This window comes from Aristolochia californica, unplaced genomic scaffold (genome assembly GCF_029961685.1).
Source record: "Aristolochia californica isolate CCGP_79_NKW_82.1479 unplaced genomic scaffold, dmAriCali1.0.hap1 SCAF_13, whole genome shotgun sequence".
Classification (NCBI taxonomy): Eukaryota; Viridiplantae; Streptophyta; class Magnoliopsida; order Piperales; family Aristolochiaceae; genus Aristolochia; species Aristolochia californica.
The window spans coordinates 5,019,559-5,039,192 of record NW_027181804.1 but is presented as its reverse complement, the minus strand read 5'-3'; the positions used below and the strand labels follow the sequence as shown (position 1 = coordinate 5,039,192).

The 19,634-nt window shown below is 36.6% G+C and overlaps 1 protein-coding gene and 1 long non-coding RNA gene across 2 annotated transcripts; one reads left to right on the top strand and one right to left on the bottom strand.

The window, feature by feature from the left end:
• Positions 1-1,136: 1,136 nt before the first annotated feature.
• Positions 1,137-19,634, top strand: LOC137949047 (uncharacterized). Its single transcript, XR_011111679.1, has 3 exons — positions 1,137-1,415; positions 3,933-4,193; positions 19,546-19,634. It is a non-coding gene; the product is annotated as an uncharacterized lncRNA (long non-coding RNA).
• Positions 1,808-19,552, bottom strand: LOC137949046 (putative ABC transporter C family member 15). The gene is made up of 11 exons (XM_068795305.1): positions 19,461-19,552; positions 15,352-17,699; positions 5,651-5,737; positions 4,898-5,563; positions 4,654-4,818; positions 3,912-4,206; positions 3,593-3,807; positions 3,072-3,377; positions 2,670-2,733; positions 2,346-2,585; positions 1,808-2,257 (listed from the first exon to the last, which is right to left on the bottom strand). The coding sequence occupies exons 1-11, from the start codon at positions 19,522-19,524 to the stop codon at positions 2,118-2,120; spliced, it is 4,590 nt and encodes a 1,529-aa protein (XP_068651406.1). The 5' UTR covers positions 19,525-19,552; the 3' UTR covers positions 1,808-2,117.

Sequence of the window (19,634 nt, the reverse complement as noted above, 5' to 3'; positions counted from 1 at the left end):
TATACTAGAAATATGTTTCCAGGGACCATTAGTGTCTCTTGTTTATTTGGAAACACTTTTTTAGCTAAAAAATTTTACTAAAAAATCCACTTTATTTGATAAATAAGATTTTTCGGTCAACATGGGTTTGAAAACCGTATGGACAATTTTTGAATAAGTATTTGATATTTGATGTTGTAATACTTTTAGCACCTGGCAAGTTTTTGTGATAATTTTGTATTTGATACTTTATTTTACTGAGATTTTATGAGATAAGTATAATAATGTATGAATTTGATTATTAATTTCCATTTATTTCCCCCAAAAAAGGCGTTAACAAGTCTATTTAATTTTCCTTGAGATTTTTAGAAAATTTTATCTAATTTCCTAGTAAGGTACAAATATAGTGTTGAAGGTAGTTGATTTTGGTAATATCATGTGGTAAAGAAGTAACAATTTGAAACCCAACTTTATCAGGTAATTATGTTTTATTTTAGGCTAAGTGGATAATCGACTAAGTTTTAGAAATATAATAAAATCATAGTATCTTTTACACAAAAAGATCCATTTGAGATCGAGCAAAATAAAAAAAATTCTTGAGGTGATATCGGCTAGGTGCACTCAGATTCTAATATATTCATCAGTTTAATTTTACAGTTTAGAATTTAATTGTTATTTTATCTACATTTTTGTTTATAAAGTCATTATTTTTCTATTTTTATTCTATTAATAATATAATAGCATTGTCTATAGGAAAAAGTATGAACCTAACTTATGTGCACCTAATTTTGATTTTTTTTGTGACGGATTTTATAATTTATTTATTAAAGTTGAATAAAATGACTTAAACGTTGATTTATTATAAAATAAATAAATAAATAAATAAAATATTTCTTACACCATATGATGTTTTTTCTTTTAATACAAAATTAAGAATAAAATTAAATATAATATAATTAGAAATATATTGAAGTAAATAGCATTTTTAATTCTTATGAATAATGTAATTTTACTAATACCAACTTTTCGAAGTTCGGTGTAGCCACGAGTCGCAATTTCGATACGCTGAACCGTGGACTTAAATCCTTTGATATGCCTTAGGGGATGCGACCCATCTTCCTCGGCGACCGCGAAGCCTTGATCTAGAGGAAGGCGATTAGGCGATCATCTCCTAATCTCTCCCGCCAAACGTTTGAAAAGTCGAGGTTTATGGCGCATCCGCTCACTTTCCTATAAAACCAAAGAGTGAAAAAGCCACTTCATCAAAGCTGAGGGCAGAGAAGCTGCTGCCACTCATCTGTAGTGCTCTTCTTTATGGCGAGTAGCTGCCAAAAGTGCGTTTTGCTATACGATTTCCCTCCATTGTCGGCAATCGAAGGGCTTAGGAGGGCTAGATCTCTGAGGAATTCGAACTTCGGAGCTCTAACCGAAGTGAAGTGCGTATTTTCTTGTCTCCTTTATCCTCGTCTTTGACCAAATATTGATTTCCAATTTTATAACGGGTGCCAGAAAGGATATATGACATGAAATTGGTGCTACTGGAGCTTCCTAGTCTTCTGAAGAGATCGACATATTTGCAACAGTAAAGTCTAACCATTTAATTTGTAAACCAATGGAATCAGTGTCTAGGGCTAGCTTCTACAATACCACTCTTCTCGCTGTATTGAAATGAGTTATTCAGTGATAATTAACAGCACGTAATTGAAGTCTTCTACATATGCACTGTTTGGGATTTGGGCACCCAGAACAGAAGTCACAAGCAAACATATAGCATAAACCAAAATTTGTATTTGTACTGCGGATAACACAGAGAAATTGAATGCTTGCCTTTACTATATTCTTTTTGATAGCACACGTTCTCTTACAAAGATAAAAATCTCGTAAAACTATTTTGTTCAAACCACTCAATGATTTAAAACTATGCAATTCTTAGTAGCTGCACTGCGGTTTATCATTATACAGTGTTTTTTTTTTCCAACAAAAAAGGACTGTAAGTGACGCTTCTCGTCCTAAAGGATGTCATGATGATCTCATGTGATCTGGCTGGGAGTTAACAGGGCTGACACCAAAATTGGAGTGATCATAACCAGTCCTTTCTTTGTAGTTGAGATCAAAACCATCTACACATAGATTCTGAATTAAGTTGTACTGCTTGGGTGTGAATTTGATAGGCTGTTAAAGGTCTGGGATCTTAAAGTGTACTCCTTTATAAGCTTGGAAAACGATGATTCTTCTCTTTCAAGCAGTCCAGCTGGTGTGTCAAACTCCTGAACTCTTCCTGCTCAGAGAGAGAGTTACACTTTGGAGTTATAATAGGTAGGAAATATTATTACTGAGTATTGTAAAATGTACTAAAATCAATATACCTTCACTTAGAACAAGGACAAGGTCACTGTCTATGACTGTATGAATTCTATGTGCTATAGTGACAACTGTTTGTTCTTTGAACTCTTGACGGATTATCTGCTGTATAACGCCATCTGTGGCAGAGTCAACAGAGGCTGTTGCTTCATCAAGAACAAGAATGCTGCTCCTCTTTAGCAGTGCTCTTCCGAGACAGACTAGCTGCCTCTGGCCTACGCTCCAGTTTTCACCGTTTTCCACCACTGTAAAAAATTACTTATCAGTAAATTCAACCAACAAGTTCAGTTGTTCTTTTTTCCTCTTTAAAAAGTATTAACAAGGATCACCTGTTGCATCCAACTTATTTTCTTTTGTCCGTACCAATTCACCAAGTTGACATTTATCCAGTGCCTGAACAATTCATTGCATACAACTTCTGTTAGCTTTCTTGTATGATATAATAGGACAACTAAACTAATGGAAGGAAACAAAAGGTGCATAGAAGTTTTTTTTTAAGTGTCTCCCTTCTTTTTTTTATCAATTAATTTTATGGGATGCTTAAAGTTAGTAGTTTTATTGGATTTCAGCAGACTGCTATCTTAAGCTGTCCTTTTCATAATAAAAGCTGCAAGCTAATTTAAGTCACGAGAGTGGCATAGGGAACTGAATTGTTGTTATTCTTAATGTTTTTTGCTTCTTCTGAAAGAAAAAGGACCTTTGAAAATTGTAGGGTAGATAAATTGACTTACCGCCCACACTTCATGATCGGAATATTGTCCTAATGGATCTAGGTTTCCTCGGATTGTCCCCTCAAACATTGTAGGGTCTTGAGGAATAATGCTAAGTCTACCTCTCAAGTCATGAAGACCAATCTTGCAGATGTCAACATCATCGATCTCAATGGTTCCTTCTCTTGGTTCCACTATCCGGAAAATTGCTTGTATAAGAGTTGATTTCCCACTTCCTGTGCGCCCAACCACTCCGATCTTTTTCTGTCCAGGGAATGTGCATGTAATGTTTTTCAAGACTGATGGCAAATGTTCAGCATAACGAATCTGCAAAATGAAATGCATGTCATACATTTGGATTTATACCACCAATTAAAAGTCATTTCTACCATTAGAAAAAAATAGTCATTACTGGTCTTCATCAGTGGAGCTATAACTAACTAAGTTGATGATTAAAACTGCAGAGAGTGTCTTTTGTCACTCCATTGGGTTCTCTCTCTCTTGCACACTGTACGAGGACTTGACTCTTGAGATAAACTTACTTGTAAATTTTTGAAGCAGATTGTTCCTGTTGATGGCCAGTTGTTTGGTGGTCTGCAATCTTTAATTACCAAAGGAGCTTCACTGATGATTTTTGAGTATTGTAGAATCCTTTCAACAGAGATCATTTTGTTTTCTGCATTGCACATGTTCCATATAACAGAGGCTTGCAGTACATTTAAATTCAGTCCATATGTGACAGCTAACCCGGCTATACCTGTAAAAAGCAATAACCGAATGAGTCCTTCTGTTATTTTTGCAGCAAATGTAAAACTAGGTTTTAGTTAAACTCCAGAGAAGCGTGTTTTATTGATGTCTCACTTGGATTAATGATCTCTTCAGGAAGGCTTACGAGCAAAACTAAACAGAAAGCAAACACAAAATTTGATAGAAGGTTTAGCCTAAAGGAAAGCCATTCCATTGCAGAGATATTGTGAAACCATGGTCTGGAATGGTTGTCAATAAGGCCGAGATTCGCATAGACAAAACGCTCTTCTTGTGCAAAAGCCCGGATAGTTGCAGCCCCACTAAGTGATTCTGCAAAGTGGTGAAGGATTGGTGCTCTTTGAATTCCAGACAACCGAGCCAGCTCTCTTGCGGTTGGTATGTAATATCGCTGCATTTTCATTGCCATATTTTGAATCAGTTTATATGAAGAATAAAAGTCTGCATAACTTGTCATTTTGCTTATTTATACTATCAACTATTATATATTTATTTTTGTGTATGGATAGAATAACAAATTCAATTCAATGTGATTACTTCAGAAAATTTCATTCTGCAATGTTCTTGGCTTTCAATATTTTGTTATTTTCTGTGGTTAGAATTTTTTATTATATGCAATTGTTCAACTTGGAAGCTTCCCAAAAACATGATTATTCATATTTTCTTTAATACTTTTGCTTCTATTTTTTTGGAAGAAAAGTTTTTCATTATCAATACCTTTCTAAAGATATTAAAACTTGTGGCAATGGACTAAATTTAAAAGAAAAATAATAATGATGAATTATCTGTTTTTCTTTCCTCTGAAGAACATCATAATTCTGGTGCTGAGAAAACTTACTTGGTACCAGATACAAATTGCTGTCACTGGAATGAATAACACGAAAACTTGCCATGCTACCTGCGACATGACAGCTATTGCTCCCAATATCTGTATTATTGAAAAAGCACACCAACCTAGTTTGGCTGCAATTTCCAAATCCAAGACACTTTGGTCTGTAGATGCCTGTAATGAAAAAAGTTAGACTCTTGCAACTACCTTATGGAAAAATACAATAATACTGTACATCTGTCTCTTCACTGACCCGATTTAAAATCCTCCCAGTCGGTGTCGAATCAAAGAAAGACATTGGTGCTCGAAGGATACTATGTAGCATATCAGTGAAGAACTTTTGTGATGTTAGAAGGCCAGTGATAGCTACTAGTATTGCTCGCAGTAGCACACAAAGTGAGCTTCCAACAGAGAGAATAATATACACCGAGAAAAGCACTGTGGTCTCAACAACAGGCTTTGAACCAGCTGTAGTAGGAGAAGCCCATGCCATCCAATAGTTACTTGCCACCTGTAATATCTGAAATGATGACTGTGCCAAAATGATAAATGGAACTAAAGTACCGCCCTTTACAGCAGTTAAGTAGGACCAGTAAATCTCTTTTCCAATGCTCCCCTTTTCCCGTTCTTCGTCTTGGACTAGTCTTCCTCCTTTATCTGTTGTCTCTAGGCAGACATTCTGCTCTGATTCATGTCTACTGCTGTTAGCAAGCAGGGGTACTGTCTCTATGTCTGTATCGGGGTCATTAGGGGTTTCGGTTTTTTTTTCTTCATTAAATTGAACTTTACTCGAATTTTCGGCAGTAAGGACGGACTCTAGAGCTTGGCTGTGAGCACCAACTAAAACCTCAAACCCAATATTCTGTTGTAGAAGCTGTTCAAACATCCCAGTTTGTGTGATCCGGCCATCTTGCATCACCTGTTTGTATCAGTAATGTAAATCTTTAGAACCAAACTTCTTAATACTGAAGATTGGTTACTTCAGATTCTTCAAGAGAAGTCATACCAGAATAAGGTCAGCTGCTGGGAGAAATTCTACTTGGTGGGTCACATAAAGAATTGTCTTGTCTTTGAGAATTCCCATCAGACAGTCCTGCATAAAGACACATTCATTATTTGTGAACATTTTTATCATCAGTAAAGCAGTTCATTGCAGACAGTGATATTAGTAAACTGTTACATCTTTGTTATGTATGAAATTGATGTGTGCACTAAAAGCCTGTTTCTTTATTCCCTTCTCTAATGCACTTCATCCATTCATGTGGAGAAAAATTATTACATGTGCTCAGCATAAATCATACTGCCGTTGCCACTATCTTTATGCACAGAGAGACAGACCAGTAAATTGAGTTATAAAACGTTCATATCTATTACATTTACTGTACATTTTATGTTATTTTTTTAGAAAGGTGGCTTTCATTACTTAAGAAGGTAAGAAAAGCATACAATACAAGGGGGAAGGAGCTCCCTTCAACAAGAGGTTGGCTTGAGGCTTCTCGTTTAGCCAAGGAATCTGCTACACAGATTGGCTGATCTAAGAGTTCTTTACCAAGAAATATCTAAGTAATTACAGATGTAAAAAATTTCATCTAAAACATGAGCTTTCCATCGGGGGTGGTATGTCTGCTTGCACCAGCTTAGAATGCAAGTTGAGTCCTCCTCCACAATCAGGGGTAAGAGAAAGATATGCTGTAGAGTGTTAGCCCTTGCAGAACGGCTTGGGTTTCAACTTCGTTACAGTTGCAAATACCAACAGGCCAGAAAAGTCAACAGGGTGCTGCCTTCATGATTTTGATGGCATCACCAAGTCAGGCTGGGTCTAGGTTACCTAAGGAGCTCCTGTCAAAGTTCTGTTTTAGTGATCTGCCGGGGGAGAGACCATTCAACATTGAGGCTACCAGAGGGGGCACAGAATGGTTCCACCTGCTTCTGTTGCCTCCTTAAGATGGAGCTTCTCATGCGGGGTAGCCCTTTTGGGTGCTGTCCCAGCAGAGGATTGAGTGGAATGTCTTGTCAATGACCCCAACGACTTAGAAGAACTGGACAGTGGAAGTGCGACTATTTCTTTCTTCCCAGAGACCTCAAGGGACACCAGCCAAGGATTTCCTCTGAATTCTGAAAATTACTTTCATAATTGATGGTCTATGGTCAAAGATAGAGGAGGTTTATGTCAAGTTGGCGATTGGCATAAAATATTTTTGATATGAACTGAGTGGTATGCAAGCATGGTGGTACATTACTTGCTGTATGCTGTGGTGCACAACCAGAATATGGTATGACATCCTGTGGGAGGGTTCCTGCATCAGCAGTGCCCAGTTGTACTCACAAAAAAGCAAGGGTTTCTGCAGATAAATAAATTAGTCCAAAGAGAACTATTAAAGTTGTTAGTGTCAAGGGTATTTTAGAAACTTGGTTTTCCCCTCTACGGTTACGAGTGTATTTGTCTATTTATGATGTACATTGGGTATAATTTTCAGGTTTATATGATGTATATACTAGGAGATAAAAGTAATTGAGTCTAGAGGGGCATTTATGTTATTGTATTAAGTTTTCACTAAGGGACATTTAATTAAAGAGAGAGATCAATATTCAAAAAAAATAAAATACTAGGAGATAAAAGTAATTGAGTCTAGAGGGGCATTTATGTTATTGTATTAAGTTTTCACTAAGGGGCATTTAATAAAAGAGGTCAGATTTTGACCTTAGAAAAGTGTGCCACACACTGCAGCACTTCAAAATATCTTTTCTCATTTTTTTCTTCTCTTTTTCTCCTTTATTTTCTCAATTTCTCTAATTTTTACATGGTATTAGGGCAATCAATCTGATTTCTGTAGGATTTTAGTAAGAATCTTCTCATTCTCAAGTTTGCAAATTTTTCAGAAGAAGGATTTCACAAACTTGTTGCTGATTAAAGGTAAATGTTATACATTTTTTCTTTTAGTTGTACCATAACCTTAGGGTTGATGGTTTGTGTTGTTAATTGAACAACCTTATGTGTTTTTTTGTGCCCCTAGAGGGTTGTTTAGGTTTTGTATCCCAATCCTGTGTCTGCGCCTTTCAGACTTGAAGTATGTTTGCATTGTCATCAACAAGACTGATGTCAGCCCTAATTGACTTCTTCTACTACTGATTCACTTGGATTACAATATAGTGACAATGTAATCATAATAGTTGTGTTTTTGAATGCCCTAAGTTTTCATTCAGTATGGGGTCCACACCATATGCGCGGGGTTATTGGATATATTTTTGATTGATTTTTTTTTTTTTTTGAAGTAAGGATGTATAAATTATTAAAAAAGGAAGAAGAGTACAACAAACCTAGCTAGGTAGGCCCTCCTCCACAACAAGTTGTTGGAGCGAAATACCCAACTTAGCCTGAATATCTGCCAAATGATTGGCGGATCTAGGAATATGCTTCCAATTACAATTTATAAAAGAAATTAAATTAAAAATATCAAAATACATATCCCAATGCCGCCAAGGAGGTAGGATTGACTTTGCACACCAATCTATGACAATTTTTGAATCCCCTTTGATATAGAGGGGGTTTGTGAGACGGCTTTTGAAGATCTGAAGCCCATTGGGTAGGCTAGAGAGTTCTGCAGTGGTGGAGTTGGAGATTGTTGAATTTTTGGAAAAGAGAAAAACTTTATTGACTTGATGTAATCAGAGTACATGAACCCCTATTTATAATAAAAGAAAGTAGTAGAGTCCAATTACAATTAAACTACCCTTGTCCCAATTACACCCAAATTCTAACACTTAAAGATAAGTCTTAGCATAATTAAATAACTTAACATAAATAGAAGACTAAAAAAACTAAAACACCTTTAAACTGAAACTCTTCTATGAGACCTCCTTCCATAATAATTTTGGATCTATAAGACTTCTTATTGTGAGAGTCATGTAAGACTATTTCATATTTGCTCTTCAACAGAGACTCTTTGTGGCCCAACGAAGGAGAAGAGGAGACAACCGTTTGCATCGTGGATAACTCCGCCATATCCCGCAGGATTAGGACAGCCAAGAGTGCTTCCATCAAAGTTTAGTTTATAATGGCCCGCCGGTGGAGGGGCCCAAATAGTCATAGTCGGGGGACGAGAAGGTTGTGCCAACCCAGCTACCAACTGCCAATTTCTTTTGAGGTTGGAACCGCTAAAACTTCTAAACTCCTTTCGGGTCAATAGCCAAGTTGCTACGTGACCCGTAATTATCTATCAAAATTTTAGTAGGGGTAGATTTAAGGTTGAATTTCTGCTGTTTCTTTCCTTCCATAGAGCCCAAATGATATGCCCAACATAGCATGAGAGTAACAACTTTCCAAACTTTGGGAGTGTAGCATTGGTGATTGAGAGAATAGTGGATGTTAGATATTGTGAGGAGTAGTACCGAAACCCAATTTTATTTAGGAGGCTAGTCCAAATAGTATGGGCATAATGGCAAGATAAGAGTATATGGTTGGCAGTTTCTGGAGAATTTTGGCAAAAGGGACAAGAGGGGTCCTCGATTGGGGTTCTGCGCCGAATTAAAGAATCCGAGGTGAAAATTTTGTTCCTACAAGTGCTCTACATAAAAAAATTTACATGTGGGGGGAAGTAGTGTCTAGGCAATGACAAAAGGGTGATTAAGTTGGTTTGAATTGAGGTTACCGAGGAAGTTGTAAGCTAAGGCAATTGAAAAGGTACCTTTTGGACAGGGGGTCCAAATGAATGTATCAGGCAGAGTTCGGGGTTTTACCGTAGAGAGATTGGTGAGGAGATTAGAAGCCAGAATGGTCTCAGAATCCGAAAGAGCTCTTTAGAGGTTTAAATTCCAGCCTCCGGTTTCAGACCATAGGTCTAAGATAGAGGCATCAATGTTTCTTGCCAGGTTTGAGATTGACTCATAGCGGTTGTTGAGGCTGCAACGTCCAATCCACCAATTGGACCAAAATTTTGTGAGGCTTCCATTATCGACATAGCATTTATCTGCCTTCTTGAACTCAGGAAGTAGCGTGGCTATTTTTTTTTCCAAACAGGGGACAATCGATAGTGTCTCCACCCTCAGTCCACCAGAAGTAGAAAATATTTTTGATTGATTCTTGGTTGAATTTTATTGTTGAATTGCATTCTATGTGTTATATGACAGACCCTGAGTAATAATCATGTTTGACTTCGGCGAAGTTGTCTCTTCAATGAAAGGAGTATATTCAAAAGGAAAAGATACATTTGTTCTTACTATAGAGAAACTAAGTGGTGCAAATTGTTTGAGTCTGACTAGATCTGTTAAAATTTACTTGAACGCCAAGAGGAAAGCCAAATATTTGAGGGATGATCCTCTACAACCACTTATAGACGATTGGGAAGCAGAGGATAGTCAGGTTACGACTTGATTATGATTTCCAACCAAATTTGGATTGTTCTTGAGTCCTTATATACTTAAGAGAACAATTTTTCAAGAGTATATCAGCTACGCACTTAGTTGTTTGCTTTGAAGAGGGAAAATAGACTTGTAGTGGACTATTTCAGTGAAATGCAAGGGATTCTACAGGAGATTGAAATTTATCACTTAATTGATCGTCGGAAGTGGAGAGGTGAGTTGTATGTTGCTAAATTTCTAGATGGTTTGGGTTTAGAGTATGATGCAGTTCGAGCTCAGATTCTTGCAGCAACTGATGTACCATCCCTCACCAAGATATTGATTCAGTTATGCTGAAATGGCTGTGGTTCCATCTAAAAAAGATACAGAGGCAGCTGCTCTTCTTTTTTAGAAAACATAATATCGCTAAAAACCACTAATAAGCTTGGGCGAGGTGGTTGTGATTAAAGTAGAGATGTGTTTAGTCGTGGCAAAGGTAGTGGTGAGAGGAGGTGTGCTCATTGTGGGGTACGAATTGCTACTCAGACAAATGCTAGAATAAGTATGGTAAGCATGCCTAGGTTAATTCAAGTGTTACAAAAGATGGAAAACCCTCGACTACTGGTATTGTTGGCAGTCTCCTGTGCACCTAACGAGCTTCAGTAGTTAGCTCAACGCATGGCCTAGTTGATGGCTGCCTCATCATTTGTGACCCAGAATGTTCATATTGTCGTAGCTATTATGACTAGTTTAGATGTATTCCATGTGGGTTCAGTTTCTCCTTGGGTCATTGATTTTGGTGCATCTACGCACATGTCAAGTATGTCTTCAGTGTTTTCCTCTCTTAATCAGTCCTCATAACTTAAAAATGTAACATTGGTAGATGGTTCTCTTTCCTCTGCTGATAGTGTTGGGGCAGTTCAACATACCTCCTCCTTTTTACATAGAATATGTTTTATTTGTTCCTAAGTTCCTAGTTAATTTATTGTTTGCAAGTCAATGAACAAAGTCCTTACAATGCTTCATAACCTTTTCTCCTACTTATTGTGTCTTTTGGGATATTTAGACGAGGAAGACGATTGGTTTAGAGAGTGGGAGTGGAGACCTCTATTACTTGGAAGGTTCCATAGATTCATTACCTTCAACACTCCAGAAAAGTTGGGTCCTCTTTCTATTGGCAATTGAGGCTAGGACGTCTATCTCCAGAAAAGTTCAGACAATTGCTTCTAGAGTTACCCTTCACCTTGTCTTTTCAATGTGATTCATGTTAGCTGGGGAAATACCATAGATCCAGTTTTCCTTCTTGTCCACAACGTTGTTAGAGTTTATTTGAGTTAGCTCATTCAACTGTATGGAGCCCATATTGTGTTCTTAGTCTTTTTGATTATCAATATTTTGCTTCCTTTTGTTGATGATTGTAGTAGGTCTACGGTGTGTATCTACTTCGAGAAAAAATTGAAGTTTTTTTTATGTATTCTTCAACTTTTATAATGATATAAAGAATCAATTTGGTACTCCAATTCATGTTTTGTATATTGATAATGGGTTTGAATTCATGAACAATACATTTGTTTCTTTTTGTATTTTTCATGGTATTCTTCACTAATTTTCATGTTTGTATACCCCTTAATAGAATGGAGTTGTTAAAAGAAAGAATCACCATTTACTTGAGGTTGCACACACTATGATGATCCAAATGAAGTTGTCTAAACATTACTAGGGTGATGCAATTCTCACAGCGTGCTTCTTGGTGGATAAATACCATTTAAAGTAGTCAAGTCTGATAGTGAATTGTTTTCTCTTTGCTCACGTGTATTTGGGTCTATTTGCTATGTTCATATTCTTGGTCCTTCAATTGGTAAACTGTCTCCCATAGCAGTTAAGTGTGTTTTCTTGGGTACCCATGTTCTCAAAAGGAGTATAAATGTTATGGTCCCTCTATAAAGAAACTATTGAATCTGATGTTGTTCTTGTGGGTGTTGTTGTTATTGCTCCACTTCCTGTGGTGGATGTTCTAAATGATGTGCCAGTTCTTGAGAATATTTTGGTGTCACCCGAACCTCTGCATATGTTCAAGAGACAAACAACTTCCATAGCTACAACTCTGGGGCTCTCTCTCCTATGTGTGCCAATACCTTCATCGTCTATTGCTTTTGAAGTAAGTGGTTTACATCTCCTTGTGTCCCTTTGAAAAGGGGTTCATACTTGTACTAAAAAAGAACCAAGTATTTGATCTCCAAATTTGTGTCTTTTGCTCACTTTTTAGAGCCTTTAAATCGTTTGAATTATCCTTGACCTCCAGCTTTATACCTTCTTCGGTGCAAGAATCATTGCTATTGCCTATTTAGAAACAAGTCGTGTATGTTGAGATGGAAGTCTTAATTAATAGAGGAACTTGAACTTTGTGCAAGCCACCAACAGATGCATCCATTGGGTGTATATGGTGAAATATAAAGTTGATGGTTATATTGAAAGGTATAAGGCCAAACTTGTGCAAAAGGATACACACAAACTTACGGGGTGGATATCTTTGAGACTTTATTTCCCATTGCCTGATTTATTTTGTTTGCATTTTGATATCTATCGTCGTTAATCAGGCCTGACCATTATACCAATTGGATATAAAAAATGCCTTCTTATATGGAGATGTTAAATATGAGAAACTTGAAGAGAGAGAGAATGAGAGAAGAAGGAAAGTGTTTAAGAGAGTCTCTTGAATGAGCTGCGTTGGGGGTCGTGCATGACCCTCGTGCTATTTATTAAGTTCAATTTGATAATTTACAAAAATGCCCTTCTTACATAAATTCACTTATTCCCTTATCTCTCCCATTCTGCACTTCCTATGAATATAAAAATTTGTACATAGACTAAACCAAACATACAGAATAAGATAGTGCAACAATATAAAAGAACCAATCATGTGAAATAACCAAAATGCCCGTGAGCTGATTTTCTAACAGGAAATTTAGTTGTAGAGGTTTATATGAAGCAACCTCAAGTTATGTTGCTCAGGGGGAGATAAGAAGACTATGCAGGTTGCATAAAGCTATCTATGGTTTCAGATAGAGTCCCAAAACTTGCTTTGATAAGTTCACAGGGTTGTAATGCCCTTGAACTTTTAGAGGAGTTATTGTGATAATTCTTTATTTTTGTTGAAGCGGTCCTTCGGAATTATGGCTTTGATGGTATATGTTGATGACATAGTTCTATTTGGTAGTGATAAAATGATATTGAAGAGGTGAAAAGGCATCTGATGCGTCATTTTTAGACCAAGGACCTAGGAACACTTAAATATTTTCTTGGGATTGAAATAGCGAAAAACAAAGTAGGGAAAGGTATGGCCGAAAGAAAGTATCTCTAATATGCTACATGAATATGGGTCGTTAGAGCTAAACCTATGGTGATGCCAATAGAGGTTAACAATAATCTTCATGAGGAGGACATTGACGAGCTCAATAAGACTGTATATAAAATGTTAGTAGACATAAAATGTTAGTAGGCAAGTTTATTTATGTTACAATGACCAGGCTTGATATAGACTTTGCAATGAGCATGGTCAACCAATTTATGGAACGCTCAAGAAAACTCATTTAAAAAGCTACCTCTTGAAAGGTGCATTGGGAAAAGGATTGTTGTATGAGCCACATAGTCATCCGCAAATTATAGGATATTTAGGCGCTGATTACGATGGGTCCAAGTTAGATAGAAAGTCAACTTTTGGATATTGTGTGTATGTTGGAGTAACTTAGTGAGTTGGAAGAGTAAAAAGCAGAATGTAATTGCTTGTTCAAGCGTAGAGGCTAAGTATAGAGCAATGGCTCATATGGACAATGAACCTCTATGGGTGAAATTTCTATTGAAAAAATCGGGTTTTCTTGCTAAAGAGGCTATGATGATGTACTGTGACAATCAAACCACCATCTTCATTTCAAGCAATCCGATATTTCATGAAAGAACTAAACATTTAGAGGTAAATTGACACTTTATTAGAGATGCTGTGATGAGCCCTATGTCAATATTTTCACCAAAGCTTTGGGGAAACAAGATCATGAGAAATTCTGTAACAGGTTGAGGCTTCTAGATATATACACTCGAGTTTGAGGGGGAGTGTTAAAGTTGTGAGTGTTAAGGGTATTTTGGGTATTCGAAATACTTTGTTTTTCCCTTTAGGGTTATGACAGTATTCGTCTACTTATGATGTACATTGGGTTCAATTTTGAAGTTTATATGATGTATATACTAGGAGATATAAGTAATTGAGCCTAGGGGAGCATTTATGTCATTGTACTAAGTTTTCACTTAAGTGACCTGTTTAATAAAGAGGGAGGTCGAATTTTGACCTCGGAGAAGTGTGCTGCACACTACAGCACTTCAGAAACTTCTTTTAGCACTTTTTTCTTCTCTCTTTCTCCTCCATTATCTCAAATTCCCTTCATTTTTACAAGAACCTTGGGAGATAAGTTGGGTATTAGATTGGCTACTCGGAATAAAGGAACCTTACAGGTAAGAGTGCTGAGTTGGTAAATACCACAAAAGAAACTCATGCAATGTTGTAAAGAAAACACGACAGAGATGACAGAAAGCTACAGAGATTATTGATGGGCACAACCGTTAAGTACATTGCATTAGACCGTATATGTTTTATGGAGTGGAATGTTAGGCATCTCAAAACTACGTCTTGAAAATGAAGGGCAATTAAATATGCAAGTTTTGAGATAGATTTGTAGCAAAACCAGGAAATGAAAAGTTAAAAAAGGATGTTTGTATTCATTTAGTAGTAGTATTAGTGGAAGATAAAATAACAGGCAGTCGTTAAAAGAGACTCGGGAGGGAGGTTGAATGGTGCGCCAGCAAGAAGGGACTTGTAATAAATGGTTCATTGACTGGTAAAAAATAGTGACAAAAAAAGTATAGATGGAATTTGTGAAGAAAACTTGAAGAAAGGCAAAATGAAGTTGGCAAGTGATTTAACAACATGAAGGAGAATTCATGTAGCCAAACCCTAATAAAAAGGTAATGATGATGATGATTTTACTTTTTATTGGTTAAGATACATATGGAGTAGTAAAAGCACTATTTGAGCATCATTGACAATATGTACTTTTCTCTCTCTCTCTTTCTCTGTACACACACACACACACACACACACACATATGCACATAACCACTAAGCCCGGGTTTAATGGTTGAGACAAGTTTTTTAGACTTTAAAAACTTCATCTTGATGACCCTTGAGAAGAAGTGTTTGTTTGTAGTCTGTATCTGTGTACTTTTATAAATGAAAGAGAGGAGGCTAAGAGAGGAAATAAAACTACTCAGATATGGAGCAACAGATGCGTAAAAAGTACTTCAACTGTTTTGTAAAACAAACCTTAAACAATTGGGTGCCTGTGTGAGCATCCACTGCACTGAATGGATCATCAAGAAGATATATATCTGCATCCTGGTATACTGCTCGTGCAATCTGTATCCGTTGCTTTTGTCCTCCACTCATATTTATTCCTCTTTCCCCAATCTCTGTCAAGTCGCCAGAGGAGAACAGCTCAAAATCCTTTTCTAAGGCACAAGCTTGGATGGTTTTGTCATATTTGGCACTATCAAATGAATTACCAAAGAGAATGTTCTCTCGGATGTTGCCAGTGAGTATCCAAGGAGACTGTGGCACATAGGCTTTGGTCCCACAAATTTTCACTGTTCCAAATTTTTTTTGAATTTCTCCTAGTATGGCTGAGAGCAGACTGGACTTGCCAGAACCTACGGTACCACAGATAGCTACTTTCTTTCCTCTTAACACCTTCAAGTTTATGCTGCTAAGGGTTGGGGTTCCAGAGTCTGGATCCCAACTAAAATTCCCATTTCTGATCTCTACTTCGAAATCAGCTTCACTTCTTGGAACAACTTCTACAGCATCTGATCTGATTTCTTCTTCTTGGAGATAAGAGGCAACCCGATCAACTGAGACTTTAGCCTGTGCTAGCACTTGTAGTAAGTCTGGGAGATTGAAAATTGGATCTTGTAACATCCTAAAAGTTGCCAATGCGGATAAGACCCTTCCAGCTGTGAGGGGAATTCCCATTAAAATACATGCTCCAAATGTAACTACAGATATGAATGTAGGTGCACCCCAGAAAATGAAAGCTGAAATAGCTGAGAGCCTTAATGATTTCCATATCCAGTTATGTTCAACGCTTCTTATTCTTTCAAGTTTGTGTAGATACTTGTTATCCCAAGTTTGAAGTTTCAAAATCTTCATGTTTCTGAGGACCTCTGAAGTTGCTTTCATTCGTTCGTCTTTGGATTCCATAATCTTTGATTGAAATCTCTTTTGGATTTTTGTTATGGGCACATTACATATCATGACCATAGCTGTTGCTACTAATCCTGCTAGTGATCCCAGACCCATACTCATGTGAAGGATGTAGATAGCAAGTGAAATCTGTATTGGCAGCATCCAAATTATATTCAGGTACCAAGCTAAATCTGTTATTCTCTGGATATCTACACTCATATAGTTAATTATTTCTCCACTAGAATGGTTCTGACGAGATTGGTTTGATAAGTGTAGACCTTTTTTGTATATATGGGATATCAAAGCTGCTCTGAGACGCATGCCCAACTGCCGTGATCCAAACACCCATTGCCTCTGTGCCACTGTTTCAACCATTTTTGCACTTAAAAATGCAAGTGCTAGCACATAACCATTCTCTATACTCTGCTGCTTCTTCTTGCTTAGGAATTTCACAAAGTCGTCAATCAGGTAGGGCCCCACATATGAGGCACTCGCACTTATTACAGCAAATAATGCATTTATTGCTGCTTTTTTCCTGATAAATAGAAATATCACTTTATAAATAGAGGGGGTTTGTGGTCCACCCTCATCCCTGACAGAATTCAGTTTGTCACTGAAGGAATGGGAGAGAAATTCAGCAGAGTCTCTACAATATAAATCTGGTACTTCATCTTGCTCTAGAGGTTTGTTGATGCCAACAGCAAACAGAGGGTTCAACCAAGAGAAGGTTATTAGTTGTAGAAGATTCGCCTTGGCATAAGAAGGTTGCCTCTTGTCTGCTATGTACTTTTGTGATGTGCCATAAAGAAGTGGGTCTGTGATGTCATTTCTGGAGAAGTTGATGCCAGTTGATCCTGTTATTGAAATACCCAATAAATATGTGCAAAGGCCAAGATTGAGAAAGACCGCCGCATATTCTCTAATACTTGGGATTTTGTGGTAAATCACAACTGAATAGATATCTACGCCAGTTTCTGTTAATAGTTGGAAGAAGCTCAGCATCCACCAGGCTCTTAGAATCCAGGGAACTTTTAAAGTCCTTCTTTTTGGAAAATGAGAAACCATGAGCAATGAAACAATCCATGATATCACTTGAGTTATTTCTGCCAAAAGATGCATTTGTACAGATCTGCAATTTCCTTCATGGCCTTTGATCAGTATTGAGAGAAGCATGAATAAGTGGGTTACCAAAAGCAAAAGAGAGCAACCAAAAGTAGCTCTATATGATGCACTGTAGTTTACACTGAAGTGCTTAAATTTATTGGTGCCACAACTTTGTGCTTCTTTCTCTTGTCTTCCAGAGGGACATAATTGTCTGACTTGCTTTTGGAGAAACTGCACACCCAAGCTTCCAAGGAAGAAGAGCTGGAGGCATATGGCAAATAGCTCCCAGAAACATGGCAAATTTAGTTGTTGAATAAATAGAAGTTCTGCAGGAAAAGTGAAGGATGATTTAGTACTTCAGTGGAAAAGCGGAGAAAAGTTGATTAATAATGTTAGGAGACAAACTAAACTGATAAAAGGTTATTTTGCATTGATTGAAATCCTTTGTGAACAAATAATGCTTGAAACAATTATATCGCTTTAGCTTCAGATTGTTACAAGTTTTGTGATGAATTTAACTCATCGTAGGGTTCACCTCAAGTTCATATGATATGATTATGTGCAAGTTTTTGTTTTTTTGAATATCTTTTACATGAGCTAACATGGTTTTTCTGTTATGAGGTGATGGAATATGAGTTGCTTACAAATCATTGCATGTGACTAGCAGCAGACAGTTTGCACAGTTAATCTATCATTCTTCTGTCAAAGTTTGATGTATCTATTTCCTTCCCAAGTTTTTCCTACTCAAGCCATTTTCTATATGCTTCAGTTCTGATGTATCTCATTTTTACTAATCACATTTGTGAAAAAGTTTCAAAGCCATCATGGTTTCAACAGAAACTGACAACTTATTGGTACCATAAAATTTCTGCAGTTAATTTGGTTATTTATCTCTTCAAAAGATTTAATATTCATTTTGTTACTCTCTTAAAATGCCAGAAGCATATGAGTTCAAGGAAACTGGAGCTAAGAACGTGCAGAATATCTCTATATCACTCAGAACCAAATGTTTCTTTTCTTAATTTTTTATGAAGATGAAAAATGAGGATTTATTAGGGATCTGTTTGAACCCCATGAAAAAGAAAAGAAAAGAAAATAAGAATTTGTTTATTATTATTTTAAAAAAATAATTAGAGAATTTTTTTTGATTATTATCTAATTTTCAGTAACTATTTTTGGGAATAATAATAGTCAAATTCTTCTTTTCTTTTCTAGGGGTTCTAAACAAACCCTAGAAAAAAGGGGGGGTTCCTGGGAAGAAAAAAAATGATTTCTTATCACTAAATAAATCCAGAAATGATTCATTAGCCGGTGAATGAAATGTGTAAAATAGACGCTTCATTCTTAACAATAGAATACAGAATATTACAAAGCTAAAAATGATTCAATCACTAGAAAGCTTGGACAATGTCTTATCCTTCTCTAATTTTCTTAAAGATTCTATCGATGATGACTCTTTCAAATGGTAATCTTTTAAGCATACAAGTCTACCTATCTCTTCTTGATATTTTTTTACAAAAAATGATACCATTTTAAAACAAAAATGATACCCTAATGCAAGTTCAACATTAACATCTGCCCTTTCAAAATAGAGGAAAACTTGCTCAATTTCTTTTTTTTATTTTTTCAGATAAGGCCTTTTAAGTTTTGTAGCTAGAGCTGTAGAGCTTGCATGGGTCAGTCACTATGCTCTACAGTTTTAACTGGTTCCCATGTGTAAGAAACAAAACTAAAACTCCAATTTGTTTTCCATATCATATATAACCAAACAGATACAGAAGAAAACAGTAACTAACAGGCAGAAGCATAAAATGTCTTAGAAGCTCAACTATCAAAGCATCTGAGGAGTTAAGTGAACCAGCTTTATGAACTTTTTACTCTTAAATCTGCACTTAAAAACCATCCATTGGAAGGTAACAGAATCACATCAGTTCCATCTTATCAAACAAAAGCAAAGCTCAGCAATCAAAACATCTGAAGTGTTAGTGAATCAGCTTTATCAACTTTTTACTCTTAAATATGCACTTGAAAACCATCTATTGGAAGGTCCCAAAAAAGAGATTATAATCACATCAGTTCCATCTTACTTGATGCATTGTTGTAACCAAATATGTCCTCGTAGAGTTCACGCCCCAGTTCTCTTAACACCATTCTTTTCTGAACTTGTTTCAGCTCATGAGCAGCAAATTCCCCCGTGAGACTGGAAAACCAAGAAGGAGAAGAGGAAAAAGAAGAAGACTAAGAAGAAAGAAGCGAGCTCG